The 19,433-nt window shown below is 45.4% G+C and overlaps 1 protein-coding gene across 5 annotated transcripts in view; it reads left to right on the forward strand.

The window, feature by feature from the left end:
- The first annotated feature begins 539 nt into the window (after positions 1–539).
- LOC126362232 (protein piccolo-like) overlaps positions 540–19,433 on the forward strand; it is a 731,361-nt gene continuing 712,467 nt past the window's right edge. For all 5 annotated transcript variants that reach the window (XM_050007864.1, XM_050007862.1, XM_050007865.1 and 2 more), the window contains exon 1: positions 540–657. In XM_050007864.1, coding sequence (XP_049863821.1) covers positions 547–657 — 111 coding nt within the window. In that variant the 5' untranslated portion in view covers positions 540–546. The remainder of the gene's footprint in view (positions 658–19,433) is intronic.

Below are 19,433 nucleotides of genomic sequence, written 5' to 3' on the forward strand. Positions count from 1 at the left end.
GGCCCGTGCTACGGCGTGCTGTATTTGACCAGCCTCCAATCGCCCTAGTATTCTACCCCTCATAACGTCAGTAATATGTTTTCTTTGAGCTATTTTCGACACACAGTCATCATTAGCACGTCTGCACATTTACCCGCTGCACCGTACGACATGCACCAACACACCTCTACGTATGTGGACTGCTGCCAAGGCCACCGTACGACGACATTAGGTCAAATGCAGCGCATGGTCATACCCCGAGGTGATTTAAACCCGCAAACCGCCCACCAGAGCGTTTTTTCACCATGTATCAGCATTATCCTTAATTTATGAGCATGAGTGTATGAAGGGGCAAGTAAAGCCCAATGGGTCCGAGCAGAGCTGCCGTTGCTCCGCTGTATCGGCCGTCGCTGGACCAGGCGGCAGGAGTGACCGTAATGTGGGGTGGGGGGACGGGTGCCGTTTATCTGGCGGTGCGTACCTGTGCAGCGGCTGCGGCGGCGGCCTGTGGAGGGGACCGCCTGCTCGGCGCGGCTGTGGCCGGCGCGCCTCGCGCCAGTAGCGGCCATGGCGGGCCAGCCGCAGCAGCTGTTGAGCCTGCTGCTGCAGCGCGGGGACGCCTCCAACGCCTGGGGCTTCGCCGCCGTCAAAGCCGGTGCCGCGCTCACAGTCCAGCAGGTAACTCGCACACACCTGTTGCTGCGGCTGCCATTCCGCACCCTTCCCGCCACTCTCCTCCCCTGCAGCAAACGACGGCGTGCAGTACTTGTGACATCGTAAAACTCCATATCGACGTCTCTCTGCCCTGAAAACTCTTGAAAGTACAACATGTGTTGTAGTGCTGGCGTCGAAGCAAGCAGGGGCATACAGCGACCTCTAACGTTTTGAACGCTTGTACGGACGTCATCAGCGCTATAAACAAGGCATATAGCGTACTCTCAGCAGTGGTGTAAAGCTAAAATTACGCTATTCTAGAAGTCACGAGTGCCGAGTGAAACGTGAAAACAATGTTTTCATTACTTCCATTCTCACGCCAGAGTTACTTGACAAACAAATGAGTGAGCTATAAGAACAGTTAAATGGAAACTGGACAGATGAAAAAAAAATGGTTTAGTACTTCAAAAGTAATCGGTATAACTGTTAATATATTTATCCCACTGGGACACAAGACGGTCAATGCTTTGATGGAAAAACGTTTGCCACTGCCAACGAAAGCATGACTGTAGCTAGACGTGCATCTCTTCGTCGGGAGCAAATCGAACACGTGGCCAGGTCTATATGTTGCCGAGGTTGTTTCGATTACTCTGTAGAAGTTTCGCTGGGAAGCCCTTGCAGGTCCTTCACACAGTCCCGTTCTCTGCCTATTCGATCACATAGTTTTTAGAGCCCTGAAGAAAGACATTCGTTGCTGTCGGTTTGTTTCCGATGAAAGGGTACTCACTAGGGTACAATCATCGGTCCCGAGACAACCGCCAACATTTTCCTGTGAAGGCTTCGACCGCCTTGTTTCACAGTGGGACAAATGTATTGTCAGTTACGGCGATGATGATTATATTTGAACTAATAAACAGTATACTTACTTTTTTTCTATCTGCCTCATTTCCATTTGACTGCGCTTATTTATCTAGATCACAACTGTTTAACACACGCAATTTTCTTGTTGGCGAGGTGCAGTACTTAAATGCAATCTAGCTGGTCGGTTTCTTGTTATATAAGTGACTAATTTCAACTTTGCCTGCCATTTCAGTATTATATCTACAGTATGAAGTACCAAAAATTGGTTGGTTACGGTTTGGGCGTTCTTAGCACAAAAATTAATTACAATTTTATCTTAACATCCTTACAGTAAATCTAGCTTTTCGCACGTATTAAAACATGCAAAATAGTTAGTTCTGTTTTAAACCTGATTTATTCATCACGACTTCTCTTTCTCTCTTTTCCTAATCATTAAATCATATCCTCGATTATGTCAAAGCAAATATCTAGCGGAAACTATGGATCGCAATAAATTATACAATTCATTATAAACATTAAGACGTCCTGTACATAGCCAATAAGCGTTTCAAATATTTGTTTTTCAAAATGACAAACATATTTTAACTCGACGATAACGTTTAGTATGACTGTGCTGTATTAAAACTACTATGAATGCTAACTTCGATCGTGATGTTTCACTGTTTAACACAGTACCCTCTTATTCGGAATGTGTGGCTTTCAAAACCCCGGTCGACCATTTACTATGAGTTTACTAAACCACCACAAGGAGCGGAATTTGCATTTTAGTCGCCAAGGCTAGGGGCATCGAAATTGCAGGAAACGCAGCCGTAATGCACGCTGTTTCTACAGAAGAAGAATTGAACAGTCTCGGAAGATGATGTTTACAGTAACTTCGGTTTTTATAATTTGTTTATTCTCCTGCACATCAAGTTTCGTGTTTAGATCGCCTTCAGAGTAGGGAATACTGACTTTCTGACGGACACCAACGAAAAGGGCGGCACGTTGCAATTTGCTAACGCTTGCGCCACGAAGAGAACCGTCAATCAAAGCACCTCGAACGCTGCGACTAACACCATTGCCAAGGCGTAATTAGCCGTAAGGAGGGGCCGGGGAGTTTCTGCAAACAATATTTTCTACATAACTGTAAATCCTGATTTGCTTATGAGTGACAGTCGCCCAGCAAGATAAACGAAAATAACCAGTTGCTACAGCACTGACTGTCACATTTAGCGTTTCTCATATATTATTTGAACAACTACAACAACTGGTAACTTTTTATATAATTTTATTAATGCCAAGAGGCATCTCGCGAATAATAAACTGCACCAACGAACCAACGATGCTAAAAGTGCGTGTGTTGTGCATGTAAATAAGAAACGAGGAAGTGTAAGCTACGGAACAAAAGGCAGCTACCGCGTTCAAAACGCAGTCCACAAAAAAGTACTACTAATGGAAATTATAAATGCATTACGCCAAGTTAAGCCCAAACGAAACGCGTTCCCTATATAAATAAAGTTGTATAAAAATTGTCTGGTTGCTATATTGCTCCAAGTAATTTGATCCACAACCAAGGAGCTCAACAACCGTTAATGTGGATAAATTAATGGTTAACATGAAATCATTGTATTAAGCAACGACTGAAGACACCTATTACTTAATTAAGCACACAATCGTATAGGTCACTCAAATTTACCTCAGACTGAAGAAACTACGTCTTAAGAGGCATTCCAATTAATCATCTGTTATGTTTATTATTTACTCGTAACAAACTTCATAGAGTGTACCAGAGGATTTTCTCAACTGGCATTGTCAGTCTGCAGCCTGCATGTCATTGGACGAACGGTTCCAGTTTATGCAAAGTAGTTATTAGTACGAACACTATTTTGCACGTAGCCCCTCCAGCATTCCGGGATAGAGCGATTCCTCAACCGCCTAGCTGATACGTAAGCAGAGCTTTACCTCTTGCAGCTGATTCTGCCACTTGAAGTTTCTTCACAAACCCCTGTTTTTACGATTTTCTCTTGTCCCTCGGAGGGTCTAGAGTAATTTTCTATTTCACAGCGCAATATTTCTGACTAATTACATAAACGTTACCGCTATTGTTAATCTGTTATCGCTATGTGAAAGTATTTTCATAGGAGAAAACGCTTTTTTAACGAACATGCCACTGTAGGTATATTTTGCTTTCAGTGAACGTTCCGCAGAGCTCAAAGGTCTTTCATATCGTCGGAGAGTTAGTCGCGATCTAGAGGATCAAAGTTAGATAAGATATCAGCTTCCACTGTTAGTGCTGATCATTGTACGAAGGAGTGTGTAGCCTTGCGTACCAATGCTGTTACCTTCCTGGCACTATCTGAAAGACAATGTGTCACACTGCACTGCCCTGTTGGCCATTTCTCTACAGTATTCCATATGTCGCAGACACTGTTTTTAGATAAATAGGTTTTCCGTTTACAAAAGTATGGCACTTTCAACTGTGTCTGTTACACAAATGCTGCCATACGGTCATTTCATGGGAGACATTCTGAATACAACACTTCCTAAAGCTCGTCTTTGTGGACTAAGTAAGTGCTGTTAGAATTAATACTTTATTACGATGTTAATATAAAACAGTTTGGAGCCTTTTGGCAGGAAAAGGTTATGCAGCAACGCGATTTGCGTTAGGCAAAATCAGGCACCAGTCGTAGTTTTGAAATGGCCTCGTTGTAGCATACCTTTGTGATAGTCACGATCTCTTGATTGCAAAAAGGAAGTCTTTCAGAAATACTAAGAGCACTTAATAGGCCAGGTGTTTTTATGAACAGACCAATCTACTGTGTGAAATTTTTTTACGTCGTTATCTTTGTTTTTCTTTATCTTTCCACTTTGAACTTCTTTGGCTATTCGAGGCAATACACCTTGAAGAACACCACAACCAGTCAATTTCCATTTTATTTGTCTATCCTCCAAGCACTGGTTTCAAGAGTCTTCAAATACTCATTACTTCGCAACGTGAATAGGAAGTATTTTACTTTTGGGGCTGGTTTATACGTGGAGCGTGTGTTTCAACGCTGTAAATAGCCTAATCGTCTGCAGAAGAGTCATATCGGCCTTAAATCGGCAATAGAAGAGTAAGGAAAGAGAACAGAAGGCAAAGGTCTGTTATTTTCGTTAAGTCGATGATTTTCTTCCTTATTTCCTGGAGTATTGTTGTGCGGTGTGGGATAGCATTGACAGAGTTCAAAGAAGGGCAGCTCGTTTCGTATTATCACGAAATAGTGGAGGAGTGTTACGCATATGATAGGCGAGTTTGAAAGACAGTCACAAAACAAAGTTGAAACTCCCTGGCAGATTAAAACTGTGTGCCCGACCGAGACTCGAACTCCCTAGTTCGAGTCTCGGTCGAGCACACAGTTTTAATCTGCCAGGAAGTTTCATATCAGCGCACACTCCGCTGTAGAGTGAAAATATCATTCTCACAAAACAAAGGTGTTTTTCGTTGCGCAGGAACTTCTCATGAAATTTGGATCACCAACTTTCTCCTCAAAGTGTAAAAACATTTTATGGGTGCCCACCTACTTAGGAATGAGAGAAAATCATAATAAAATAAGAGAATCAGAGCTTACACTGAAAGATCTGTGTGTTCGTTTTTCCCGCGTGCTGTTCGACAGTGAAACGGTAGACGATTCGATGAACACTCTCCCAGGCACTAAATTCTAAATTATCTAAGCATGTAGCTGTAGATGTAGATTTTTAAGTAATGGATACAGATATCAAGGTGAACGGCATCCATTCTTTTCTATAGCGCAAGAACTTCGCTTACACGATTCATATTTGGTTATCTACAATGCCGCTATAGTGGTACACATTTCAGAATGGATTGCTCGGCTTAACACACGGCAGTCTATTTGAATGTCGGATGGCCTGAGTGACAAGCGAGAAAATAAAGAGGGCTGGTTGGGTGACGTGTCACATTCGGAGTCGTTAACTGCCCTCAACAGCAGCGAGCACACAATGACATGACTTGCATAATCTAAACTGGAGTGCCAGCGGAAGTGAAGAGGCCGTCCGGATGTCAAATGTAGAGACGCATGTATTCAGACGATTTTATTGCTCTCTGAAGTTCAGTAGTCGCATCGTCTAAAACATGCTCTGAAGTCCCTCTCTTATCGTCCGTCACTCTCTCTCTCTCTCTCTCTCTCTCTCACTCCCTCGCACGCATGCATGCGCATGCATGCACACACATACACACACATATACACACACACACACACACACACACACACACACACACACACACACACACACAGAGAGAGAGAGAGAGAGAGAGAGAGAGAGAGAGAGAGAGAGAGAGAGAGAGAGAGAGAGAGAGGGGGGGGGAGGAGGAGGAGGAGGAGGAGGAGGTGGAGGAGGGGGAGGGAGAAATCATATATACAAGGTGAACACGAATTCCACCGACAACATTTCAAAGATTGTTCAAGAATTTTTTTTTAATATTTTGCAGCAAGGGACCAATGGTGTCTAGAGACCAGTTACAGAGTAATCGCTTACATTCGTTTATCTTAGTAACTGCATTATAATGAAAACATTTGAACGAATGTGCAAACATTGATGAAATTCGCTGAGTATGTCTGCGCTGAGCATCTTTTCTGAGGAAAAAAAGAAACAAAAAAAACCTTCTTTCATTCAGCTGCGGTATGTGTTGTCGACAACAGATGTGCCCACTTTACTTTTCTCCTTCGAGCTTGCTTTCAGTACTGCTGTGTTCCGTTTCAGGTTTGTGTTTCCAGCAGTGTTAGTTATACGTTAAAAGCGGGGTACAGCAGTATGGATAGGTTTACTGATGAGAATCGGCCGATATGCACATGGTGTATGTGTTCACTGAAAATACTGGAGGAGCGGCGCAGAGACGATATTCTGAGCTGATCTCACAGTGACGGTAGCCCCATTACAGTACTTCTGCATCTGCACGTAGTCATCTTTGAGAAACCGTATCAATACGTGTCATGGTGATTGCATATTACATGCTTTTTCACGGACGTGAAAATATTTTCACAGAAACGTACGTAACTGGGGTAACAAACCGAATACATCAGCATGACATTATTAGTCTCTGACGAAGCGCCAGAGTCCACGGGTCCTTTGTACCAAAATAGAAAATTATGTTGCTCGGATTCGTGTTCGTCTTGCACACATCGTTAGCGTACTCGCTTCGCTTACAGTGATATGCGAGAATAGGCTACTTCAAATAACAGCTATATCATAATATGAGACGGGTGTATCGCCGTCACTTACTTCCAAAACAATCATAAACCTATGTTGTAGACTCAGTAGAAGTTCAACGTAGCATAGTGGAGACATGTCGCATTTTTTGGCAGTGACGCTTGTACAGCTGACGTTGCAGATTTTGCACTCAATGGCTATGCGTGACCTTAAGGGCGCCTGTTTAATTAATCTTTTGTCGATATAGAGGCCAACTCTTGACAAGTGTACGTGAAGATATCACGCACGGCCTTGAAGAAGTATGCAGCGGCTACGGAAAACTGAGTTGATGGTGTTTCTTTCCTCCAGTAATGTGCGATTTTATGACAGTGAGTTCCAGTGAAAGCTATAAACTACAAACATCATCATATCGACGTGTCGTGCGTTCGTGTTTGTACTGTGACTGCTCCTGTACCGATCGGCAACCGGCCGTTGTGGCCGAGCTGTTCTAGACGCTTCAATCCGGAACCGCGCTGCTGCTACGGTCGCAGGTTCGAATCCTGCCTCGGGCATAGATGTGTGTGATGTCCTTAGGTTAGTTAGGTTTGAGTAGTCCTAAGACTAGGGGACTGAAACCTCAGATGTTAAGTCCTATAGTGCTTAAAGCCTTTTGAACCATTTTTTTGAACCGATCGGAAGGGAGTGACCCTAAATATGATTGCAAATTTACGCACTTTTACCATAAGCGTTAGTTGTAGTTATAACGCCACACACTAATTGATTGCAGCATTTCAGTTCAAATGGTTCAAACGGCTCTGAGCACTATGGGACTTAACTTCTGAGGTCATCAGTCCCCTAGAACTTAGAACTACTTAAACCTAACTACCCTAAGGACATCACACATCCATGCTCGTGGCAGGATTCGAAACTGCGACTGTAGCGATCGCGCGCTTCCAGACTGTAGCGCCTAGAACCGCTTGGTCAACCCAGCCGGCCATTTCAGTTGAAAGTAAAGTACCACTAGGTAGGGACGCGTTAGAGACATCTGTGGAATAGTAGAAGGATTACACATCATTTCACGAAGGACAATAGCTTCATCATCACGCTAAGCGCAGAAGGCTAGTCAGCCAGTGAAGTTGGTTGATGTGTGCAATGGAGCCAAAATGATGTGGACATGGAGTAGATTCCAATAGACAGGTTGTGTTGAGAATTTGCGTCGCACAGGCCGTTGACAGGTGCACACGATGTTCGATAACTACGATCTTTCACTCAAAATAACCGTGGGCTGAGTGCTCCAGATCTGAATTAGGCGTTTATATACATGTCTATATCATCATGAAACTGTTGGAAGACGGCTGCATGATGCGAAAATCCATTCTCAACGACCATGGCGAGCACCACATTGCACATAACAACACCATGAACTCTGTTACAGATGGGCAAGAAATCACGCAGAATGGACTCCACAGGATTGGCATCGGGCATTGTTTACGGACGCAACTCGGGTGTGTTTGTGCGCTAATAATCGCGAAGTGTCCGGCAACAACCCGGTAATATCGAACGCCTGCGCGCTGTGTCCCACATGTGCAACAAAATGCTGGTCGTGGGGCGATGTGCCGGGATAGCATCACATCGGGCCACCGTACACCTCTTGTAGTTGTTGAAGGAAGTTTTACTGCTTTACGGTACACCGATGAGATTCTGCCAACATTTTGGTGACAGTTTCATATTGCTGGATCATAATTCGCGTGATCGTCGTGTCGTTTTCGTGAACTCGTTCCTTCAGCATGCTAGAATCAGTAGAACAGAATAGCCTGCCTGTTCCTCGGGCATGAACACAATCGAGCATATGTCTATCGATTGAAACGAGCTGTTTTTGGGCGTCAACAACGACCATGTACGTTGCGCGGCTTACGCAGAATCACCATTCCAGAATGGAACGATTTGGACTAGAACTGGCTTGATGACGTCATTGATGGTATGCCACGATGGATTCAAGCCTGTGTACGAGCAAGGGGACGTTGCGCCACGTATTGACTTTGTTCAGGAGTGCTGAGAAAAGCCCCTATTGGGAAACAGACGATTTTATTTTTTATTTGGAGCTTCTGGGTTGGGTTTGTTTTGTTTGGGGGAGGAGATCAGACAGCAAGGTCATAGGTCTCATCGGATTAGGGAAAAACGGGGAAGGAAGGCCGTTCCGTTTCAAAGGAACCATCCCGCCATTTGCTTGGAGCGATTTAGGGAAATCACGGAAAACCTAAATTAGGATGGCTGGACGCGGGATTGAACCGTCGTCCTCCCGAATGCGAGTCCAGTATGCTAGCCACTGCGCCACCACGCTCGGTAAAAGATTCTGTGCGTATACGAATGCCTCTGAGCCAGTTTTTGTTTTGAGTGCAATGAATTTCGAAATTAGCGGATGATACAAAACTTTTGTTGGTATGTGGAAAATAGATATTCATATTTCGAAACTAGAAGAGGCTGTGTATTCCGTGAATACAAAAATGAAAGTTCTCGCTCTTAACCGTTCCGCTTGTGCATTAATGGCCTAAGTAACGAGATAAAGAAAAATTTTCGACGTAGAACAGCTGGAATCCTCTGGCTTACATCAACATATTCACTGTAAGCTGAAACATGAAGAAGTAAGTTAAAGAGCTGAGTTGCTTATGTCGTCGGGTAGATAATGACTTGATGGATTATTGGGACTTAAGATTCACGCCAAAAACTGAAAGGAACATAAAAGGATTAGCGGATAACCTGCAGAAGAAGGATGGGGAATTATTATCACAGGTGCTATCTTGAGTGGGATAGGGCAACATATTTTCCGAGGCGCGGTACTTAAAGCGCTGGACTCGTTTACGGATGGCATCCATTGCTTACAATCCAGTTCTATGTCTGCTGTCGTTCCTTTGAATCACTGTATGGAAGTACTGGGATACTATCTTCAAAAGGGCTGAGGCTGATTCCTTCCTCCGGCGTTATCCGTGCTGCGTCTCTTATGACGGGTGTAAAAACTTCCTTCGTTTTTCTTTTTATACACTCCTGGAAATTGAAATAAGAACACCGTGAATTCATTGTCCCAGGAAGGGGAAACTTTATTGACACATTCCTGGGGTCAGATACATCACATGATCACACTGACAGAACCACAGGCACATAGACACAGGCAACAGAGCATGCACAATGTCGGCACTAGTACAGTGTATATCCACCTTTTGCAGCAATGCAGGCTGCTATTCTCCCATGGAGACGATCGTAGAGATGCTGGATGTAGTCCTGTGGAACGGCTTGCCATGCCATTTCCACCTGGCGCCTCAGTTGGACCAGCGTTCGTGCTGGACGTGCAGACCGCGTGAGACGACGCTTCATCCAGTCCCAAACATGCTCAATGGGGGACAGATCCGGAGATCTTGCTGGCCAGGGTAGTTGACTTACACCTTCTAGAGCACGTTGGGTAGCACGGGATACATGCGGACGTGCATTGTCCTGTTGGAACAGCAAGTTCCCTTGCCGGTCTAGAAATGGTAGAACGATGGGTTCGATGACGGTTTGGATGTACCGTGCACTATTCAGTGTCCCCTCGACGATCACGAGAGGTGTACGGCCAGTGTAGGAGATCGCTCCCCACACCATGATGCCGGGTGTTGGCCCCGTGTGCCTCGGTCGTATGCAGTCCTGATTGTGGCGCTCACCTGCACGGCGCCAAACACGCATACGACCATCATTGGCACCAAGGCAGAAGCGACTCTCATCGCTGAAGACGACACGTCTCCATTCGTCCCTCCATTCACGCCTGTCGCGACACCACTGGAGGCCGGCTGCACGATGTTGGGGCGTGAGCGGAAGACGGCCTAACGGTGTGCGGGACCGTAGCCCAGCTTCATGGAGACGGTTGCGAATGGTCCTCGCCGATACCCCAGGAGCAACAGTGTCCCTAATTTGCTGGGAAGTGGCGGTGCGGTCCCGTACGGCACTTCGTAGGATCCTACGGTCTTGGCGTGCATCCGTGCGTCGCTGCGGTCCGCTCCCAGGTCGACGGGCACGTGCCGACCACTGGCGACAACATCGATGTACTGTGGAGACCTCACGCCCCACGTGTTGAGCAATTCGGCGGTACGTCCACCCGGCCTCCCGCATGCCCACTATACGCCCTCGCTCAAAGTCCGTCAACTGCACATACGGTTCACGTCCACGCTGTCGCGGCATGCTACCAGTGTTAAAGACTGCGATGGAGCTCCGTATGCGACGGCAAACTGGCTGACACTGACGGCGGCGGTGCACAAATGCTGCGCAGCTAGCGCCATTCGACGGCCAACACCGCGGTTCCTGGTGTGTCCGCTGTGCCGTGCGTGTGATCATTGCTTGTACAGCCCTCTCGCAGTGTCCGGAGCAAGTATGGTGGGTCTGACACACCGGTGTCAATGTGTTCTTTTTTCCATTTCCAGGAGTGTATTCGTCACTAAAAAGCACAGTAACACTAACGGAAGAAAGATGAAAGATTTTGCACTAAGTTTGCGGACTCGGGTCTGACCGCCGCCGTGACATGAATGGGTAGCCACTGTGACTCCGAGTCCGCTGGCTGTCCTGTAACAGTAGACAGGAAGAGCTCTCATATCGAATATCTTCCCCGAAACCTGACAACTGCGATCTCCGTTCCTAGGAGCTGCGAGAATTTTGTCCTCCTTTCTTGTTACAGTTATACAATGCAACAGGCCACCATACTCTCTTTTTAGATAAATGTTCGCACGTTACAAAGAGAAAATATTCTTGTCTTATTACAGTTCTTATATGGAATCTATGTTTTGCTTGTTATTAATAATGTATTAGTTTCACAATAACAAAGAAAAGTTTGTCCCCTGGTAGCAACTATAGTGAAAGTGTTAAACGCAAGAGTTAAGATTATCTACAGGAGAGCCAGCGGTTCTAGGCGCTACAGTCAGGAAACCGCGCGACCACTACGGTCGCAGGTTCGAATCCTGCTTCGGGCATGGATGTGTGTGATGTCCTTAGGTTAGTTAGGTTTAAGTAGTTCTAAGTTCTAGGGCACCGATGACCTTAGATGCTAAGTCCCATAGTGCTCAGAGCCATTTGAACCATCTACAAGAGAGACTACATGTATGGCAGGGATTACGAAGAGCAGCAGATTGGTATGAGTACAGGTTTATTTAGCAATATTCGAATTAGTATAGGCCACCCTTCAAATTAATCAAGGCTCATTTCAGTAAAGGGTGTGGAATGCTTCAGAAACAAATTAGGCAGTACATGTTACATTTCACAAAAAATTCAATAAAAGAATAAACAAAAACCGTACTGTCTTTCTATTTTTCGTTATTGTCTTTGGCATTACTGTTTTATTTTTATACAGAAAGATAGACTTTGTGGACGCCAGGCTTGTCAGAATCAAACGAAGTTACAATAGCCTATATATCAAATGTATTCGCAGTTGCAAATTGTGGACAACCATCAGCTGTATAATGGAATGACGACAATGAAAATTTGTGCCTTACCAGGACCCGAACCCGGAAGACAATAGTCTTTCCCGAGGAACCATTGTGACGTTTTGCCGCTCCACTTGGAGTGCCTTAGAGAGACAGCAGGTTATTTTTGAGTTCAACTCCTACTGAATAGGTGTTCAACGTTTTATCAAGTCGCTCGGTGTTCATTCATTGAGTGAAGTGTCACGATGGCCAGGATACTGTACCCATATTAGGAAAAAATGGGTTCGAATCCCCGAATCCGTCGTCTAGACAACAGACGATTTCCTCCCTCAGTTGCTTGAGCTAGCACTCCGCTTCAAGTGATCTGACGTCGAAAGGACGCTAGTCTCTAACTTTCCGGCGTTCCTCCTTCTTCCGTCGCTACCCACTCTGCTAACTTATAGGCGACATACTGGTGTTACAATGGTAAGTGGAAAGACCAACATTCATAGGGGTTTCAGTGAAAATAACTGTAAATCTGCGTGTATTATACTACCGAGCGTGGGTTGTGACTCGTATGGCATCATACAGAAAATGTGTCAAGAGTAGTGTTGAATGAAATTTATCTGAGGCATGCTGAAGAAGAGGAAAGCAGATAGCTCGTCGAGACAGCCAGAAAAAGAAAACGGAGCGTTTTCTGCCATGTGTTTTATTGTGTGAATGTAAGACAAAAACTCTCCACAGTGGAGTGGAATGGATGCATAGATGAACTGCTCAGATAACTGAGAGTGATAAAGTAGTGACCTTGAGGTCCAGTCTGATTTCGCATATTAGCGCAGAGTGGGACTTAAGTGTGTTTCGGTCAGTGAGCATAAAACCTGCCATTAACTTCGCCGGAAGTGATGCTGAGAAAGCTTACACAGCGGTGTCCCCTGCTGTAAGTAGGGTAGCTGGTGCCTTGGCTAAACTTCGAATTTCCAACTCCCCCGCACTCCTCCCCTTCTCTTCCTTGGGCTGATCCCTTTTCGATTTAATCCCCACAGCTACTTAACTTGTTTATTCAACTATGAAGATAATCATGACTTCATAATGAAGTAAAATACCCACAATTCAGTACTTGTTTCTTGTACGGTTCAGATCAAAACATAGAACAACACACCGTTTACAGTCGCACTGCTTGCATAAATTAATCAATTCATTTATCCTTGTTTTATTACTGATTGATCCAGGAGAGTAACAAACAACTTCCATTGTCACGGCTCAATTGAAATAACAGTAGTGACTCAATCTAACAGAGGTCTTAAGGCAAAGGAAGAAACAGTCATCACAGTTGAGCAGACTAGTAATATATTATGCGACTGAATATCAATCAGCATAGAAAAAATAAGTCGCTGTTGGGAAAAAAATATGCCAGCCCCAATAACTTTAGGCAATTACACTTCTGAAAGAGTTGAACACTTTAAATAGTTGCAATCGAATATCACCCAGGACATCTCTTATGAAACTAGAGATTACTATCATCCAACAGAGCCTATTTTGCATTTAAAAAACCGTTTTCTTGAAAGCTCGTAACCCGTATCATCAAATTAACCATTTATGAAACACCCCTGAGACTAGTACATACACATACCTAGGAAACCAGTCAGTTAACCAAGATACTGGACTGCTAAATGACTTTGAGAGAAGGGTGCTTCGAAGAATCGTTAGCTCAATCTATGAAAGAGTAAGAGCAGATGTCGGCCGGTGTGGGCGAGCGGTTCTAGACACTTCAGTCTGGAACTGCACGACCGCTACGGTCGCAGGTTCGAATCCTGCCTCGGGCATCGATGCGTGTGATGTCCCTAGGTTAGTTAGGTTTAAGTAGTTCTAAGTCTAGGGGACTGATGACCTCAGAGTGTTAAGTTCGTTAGTGCTCAGAGCCATTTGAATTTAAGAGCAGATACAAGCATAAGCTGACCACTGTGTATAAAATCCACCTATTAGAAGGACAATGGTGTCACCCGAACACAACGGGCATGGAAAATGGTTCGGATGAATGGTGCGGAAGAGGTTAAGAGGATATTTGATGGGAATCTATGGGTCAAAGGACACTGGTCAACAGAGAATTAGATGGGAAGATGGAAAATGGGAAGTGGGGATGGAGAGCCCGAGTACTGGATCGTGATGACTCGTGGAGAAGTGTTAAAGAAGCGAAGGATCACAATGAACTGTATAGCTACAGACGAGGGAGAACAAGAGAAGATTATCTAGTACGAAAAAACAGGTCTCGTGGAACTGCTGCTCCACTCGTTCCAAGAGATCTTACAGCTGTACCATTCGACGCGTTGCTTGTAGTCATATGTAAAATGAAAGTCAGGGGCGAATGCGCCGCTGAAAAGGAGGGAGTGGCAAAGGAGTGCAGTGTCACAATAACGCTGGCTGCGAGTGTACCGTCTTCAAAGATTTGGAGTTCAGTACACCCATGCACTATTATCCCGCACTACACCGTAGCACACGGAGCACCAAAACTATCATATTCGACAATGACCCCGGCTGCATCAGTGTTCCCACCTCTCGCCACATGTGAGTACGTGCAGCATGGCTAGCATGATCGTTTTGGTTATGCAGGTGCTGTGCTGTGGGGAGGCACAGTGTTTCATAGCTGTACCGACCTAATGATCTATGAGCACGGCACACTCAGCACTCAACGTCGTTGTGACACTGCTTCCCCATGTGCGTGCTCAGGGGTGCTTTTGGACCGACTTCATTTTTATGGATAACAGTCCATGACCGCATCGAACAGCGCAGGTGAAGCAGCTCTTGAAAGGAGAGAGTATTCGGCAAATGGGTTCGCCTGCCCGTTTCACCGACTTAAGTCACATTGAGCACATGTGGGATGCGTGGGGGAGATGTATTGCGTCAATTCCACGTGCGATAATGATCATCCAGCTCTTGACAAGCTCGCTGGTTGAGGATTGGAACACCCTACCATTCCTTACCAACCTCGTGGTCAGCAGGGGAGCACGCTACACGTCATGGACTGTCGACCATGGTGATGGCACTCCCTATTACATCTACATCTAGATCTACATAGATACTCCACTAGCCACCAAGCGGGGTGTGGTGGAGGGCACAATTCGCGCCAAAGTCATATTTACCCCCCTCTTTTCCACTCGCGGATCGCGCGAGGGAAAAACGACTGTCTGAACGCCTCAGTACGAGCTCTTATTTACCTTATCTTTGAATGATGATCATTACGCGATTTCAAAGTTGGTGGTAATAATATATGCTCTACGTCAAATGGTTTAAATGGCTCTGAGCCCTATGGGACTTAACTTCTGAGGTCATCAGTCCCGTAGAACTTAGAACTACTTAAACCTAACCAACTTGCCCGAGTCAGGATTCGAACCTGCTACAGTAGCTGTCGCGCGGTTCCAGACTGTAGCGCCTAGAACCGCTCGGCCACCTCAGTCGGCGCTCTACATCCTCGGTGAAGATTGTATTTCGAAATTTAGAGAGCAGCCCCTTCTGTTTAGCGCGTCGTCTATCTGCAAGTGTGTCCCACATCAAATTTTCTATGAGATTTGTAACGCTCTCGCGATGGATAAATGTACCAGTCACGAATCTTGCCGCTCTTCTTTGGACCTTCTCAATCTCTTGAATCAGACCCAACTGGTAAGGGTTCTATATAGACGAACAATACTCTGAGACTGGACGAACTAATGTATTGTAAGCTATTTCTTTTGTTGAAGGACTGCATCGCTTCAGGATTCTACCAATGAACCGCAATCTAGAGTTCGCCTTACCCGTTACTTGTGTAATCTGATCATTCCATTTGAGATCATTTCGAATAGTCACACCCAGATACTTGACTGATGTTACGCATCCAAAGACTGATCATTTATTTTGTACTCATACATTAATGGGGATTTTCGCCTTGTTATACGCAGTAGATTACACTTACTGATATTGAGAGATAACTGCCAGTCATTACACCACGCATTTATTTTCTGCAGATCCTCATTGATTTGCAAACAGTCTAAGACCGCTGTCAATACTATCAACCAGATCGCTTATGCAAATTGGTAAAAAGCAAAGGGCCTATTACGCTACCCTGGGGCACACTTGAAGTTACTCTTGTTTACCCCGTTCAGTACGATATACTGCTCCCAGTCTGATAGAAAACTTTCTACCCAACCGCATATATCATTAGATAGACCGTAAGCACACACTTTTTGTAGCAAGCGACAGTGCGAAACTGAGTCGAACGCCTTTCGAAAGTTGAGAAATATGGCATCATAAGAACCGTATCCTGCTATTTGTGATGTCAAGGGGAACGTCATAAATCGTGGTGACTTCTACGTCTGTGAATGAAAGAGTCTTTTCTAATTGTCTAATTCCGTCTTTCTTCCACTTAGACTCTGTACTATGCTGTAGCAGTTCTATTTACGTACAGTGCAACTTTCATCGTGCTATGTTCCACGGCACTAACGCATAATACGAAAGTTTCTTTTGTCAAGTTTTGCATACTAGTGTATTTCTTCTTCAGCCTCCTGCTTCACTCTCTCTACCATTTCCTTTTCTTATACACTACTCGCCATTAAAGTTGCTACACCAGGAAGATGACGTGCTACAGACGCGAAATTTAACCGACAGGAACAGATACTGTGATATGCAAATGATTAGCTTTTCAGAGCATTCACACAAGGTTGGCACAGGTGGCGGCACCTACAACATGAGGAAAGTTTCCAACCGATTTCTCATACACAAACAGCAGTTGACCGACGTTGCCTGGTGAAACGTTGTTGTGATGCCTCGTGTAAGGAGGAGAAACGCATACCATCACGTTTCCGACTTCGATAAAGGTCCGATTGTAGCCTATCGCGATTGCGGTTTATCGTATCGCGACATTGCTGCTCGCGTTGGTCGAGATCCAATGACTGTTAGCAGAATATGGAATCGGTGGATTCAGGAGGGTAATACGGAAAGCCGTGTTGGATCCCAATGGCATCGTATCAGTAGCAGTCGAGATGACAGGCATCTTATCCGCATGGCTGTAACAGATCGTGAAGCCACGTCTCGATCCCTGAATCAATAGATGGGGACGTTTGCAAGACAACAACCATCTGCACGAACAATTCGACGACGTTTGCAGCAGCATGGACTGTCAGCTCGGAGACCATGGTTGCCGTTACCCTTGACGCTTCATCACAGTCAGGAGCGCCTGCGATGGTGTACTCAACGACGAACCTGGGTGCACGAATGGCAAAACGTCAATTTTTCGGATAAATCCAGGTTCTGTTTACAGCATCATGATGGTCGCATCCGTGTTTGGCGACATCGCGGTGAACGCACATTGGAAGCCTGTATTTGTCATCGCCATACTGGCGTATCACCCGGCGTGATGGGATGGGGTGCCATTGGTTACACGTCTCGGTCACCTCTTGTTCACATTGACGGCACGTTGAACAGTGGACGTTACATTTCAGATGTGTTACGACCCGTGGCTCTACCCTTCAGTCGATCCTTGGGAAACCTTACATTTCAGCAGGATAATGCACGACCGCATGTTGCAGCTCCTGTACGGGCCTTTCTGGACACAGAAAATGTTCGACTGCTGCCTGGCCAGCGCATTTTCCAGATCTCTCACCAATTGAAAACGTCTGGTCAATGGTGGCCGAGCAACTGGCTCGTCACAATGCGCCAGTCACTACTTTTGATGAACTGTGGTATCGTGTGGAAGCTGCATGGGCAGATGTACCTGTACACGCCATCCAAGCTCTGACTCAATGCCTAGGCGTATTAAGGCCTTTATTACGGCCAGAGTTGGTTGTTCTATGTACTGATTTCTCAGGATCTATGCACCCAAATTGAGTGAAAATGTAATCACATGTCATTTTTAGTATAATATATCTGTCTAATGAATACCCGTTTATCATAAGCATTTCTTCTTGGTGTAGAAATTTTGATGGCCAGTAGTGTATGTTTACTGGCCTGTCACAAAACTGCACTCCTACGGAATCGGTCATACTCTAGTGACACCACAACCTGTGTCTCATAACATTCGAATCCGCTTGCAAGCACGGTCGCCACTCGACCTCGTCGGACGCACAGTGAGTTTGGCGGCGGGCACAGAGCTCGCGGGTCCCGGCGGGCGCGCCAAAGCTTATCTCCCCGCGGCGGCGGGCCTCTGACCCGGGATACCGGCGCTGCCTGCCCGCATGCGTGCCGCGCCTCTCAGAACAGGGCCCGCCTGCCCTGTGCTCATCGGCTGCTCTCGTCCTCCCGCGCTCTGGCGAAGCCATCCGACAACTTTAGGGCCACTGATGATTCACGTACTTTTCTGTGTTCCTCTGTCTTTTTGCTAATGGGTATAGGAATGGCTTATACAACAAAGGCCAGAAGCATGCTGGAAAATTAAATTGTGGATAATTTACACCACACGTTCCCAATCTTTCTGAGTGTAATCAGATGTTAGATAGTACTCCACCTCCCCTTACCACATTCTCAACATTAACGCCTAGCTAAACTTTAAAACGAAAATAATTTTCTTCGAACACTTTCATTTCTAAAATTCTTTTGTTAAATCGCCAACTAATGAGTCAATGAAACAATTAGCACTGCTTATTTCTAACAACCTTTATTTACCGAATAATGAAACAATTCTCAGTGCATCAGTAGTCCTACCTAGAACTCCTTCTCTGAAATAAAACCTAACCGTCCACTTTGAGGGTAGACACTTGTTACAAAACATAATTTCTGTGCACCACTTCTCTCTCTAACGATATTTACTTCAGTTAAAGTGACTGAAGTGGCTCTGAGCACTATGGGACTTAACATCTGAGGTCATCAGTCCCCTAGAACTTAGAACTACTTAAAACTAACTAACCCAAGGACATCACACACATCCATGCCCGAGGCAGGATTCGAACCTGCGACCGTAGCGGTCGCGCGGTACCAGACTGTAGCGCCTAGAACGGCTCTGCCACTCCGTCCGGCACTTCAGTTAAAAATTAATTTAAAACCAATCAAAATGTTGTCGCTATACCTTGGCCAATTGTTTGTAAACCACTTGACTACTGACCCCCTTGCTTCTGAACCAGCTGTAAATTCTGATCTAGTGGTAACTGCAAGGCTTCAGACCACAAATGCTTTGTATCGCAACACTGGCGCAAACAACAACAACGACGACAATAATAATAATAATAACATTGCCGACTGCGGTTGCCGAGCGGTACTAGGCACTACAGTCTCCAACCGCGCGACCGCTACTGTCGCAGGATCGAATCCTGAATCGAGCATGGATGTGTGTGATGTCCTTAGGTTAGTTATATTTAAGAAGTTCTAAGTTCTAGGGACTGATGACCTCAGAAGTTAAGT

Source organism: Schistocerca gregaria, chromosome 1 (assembly GCF_023897955.1).
Source record: "Schistocerca gregaria isolate iqSchGreg1 chromosome 1, iqSchGreg1.2, whole genome shotgun sequence".
Lineage (NCBI taxonomy): Eukaryota > Metazoa > Arthropoda > Insecta > Orthoptera > Acrididae > Schistocerca > Schistocerca gregaria.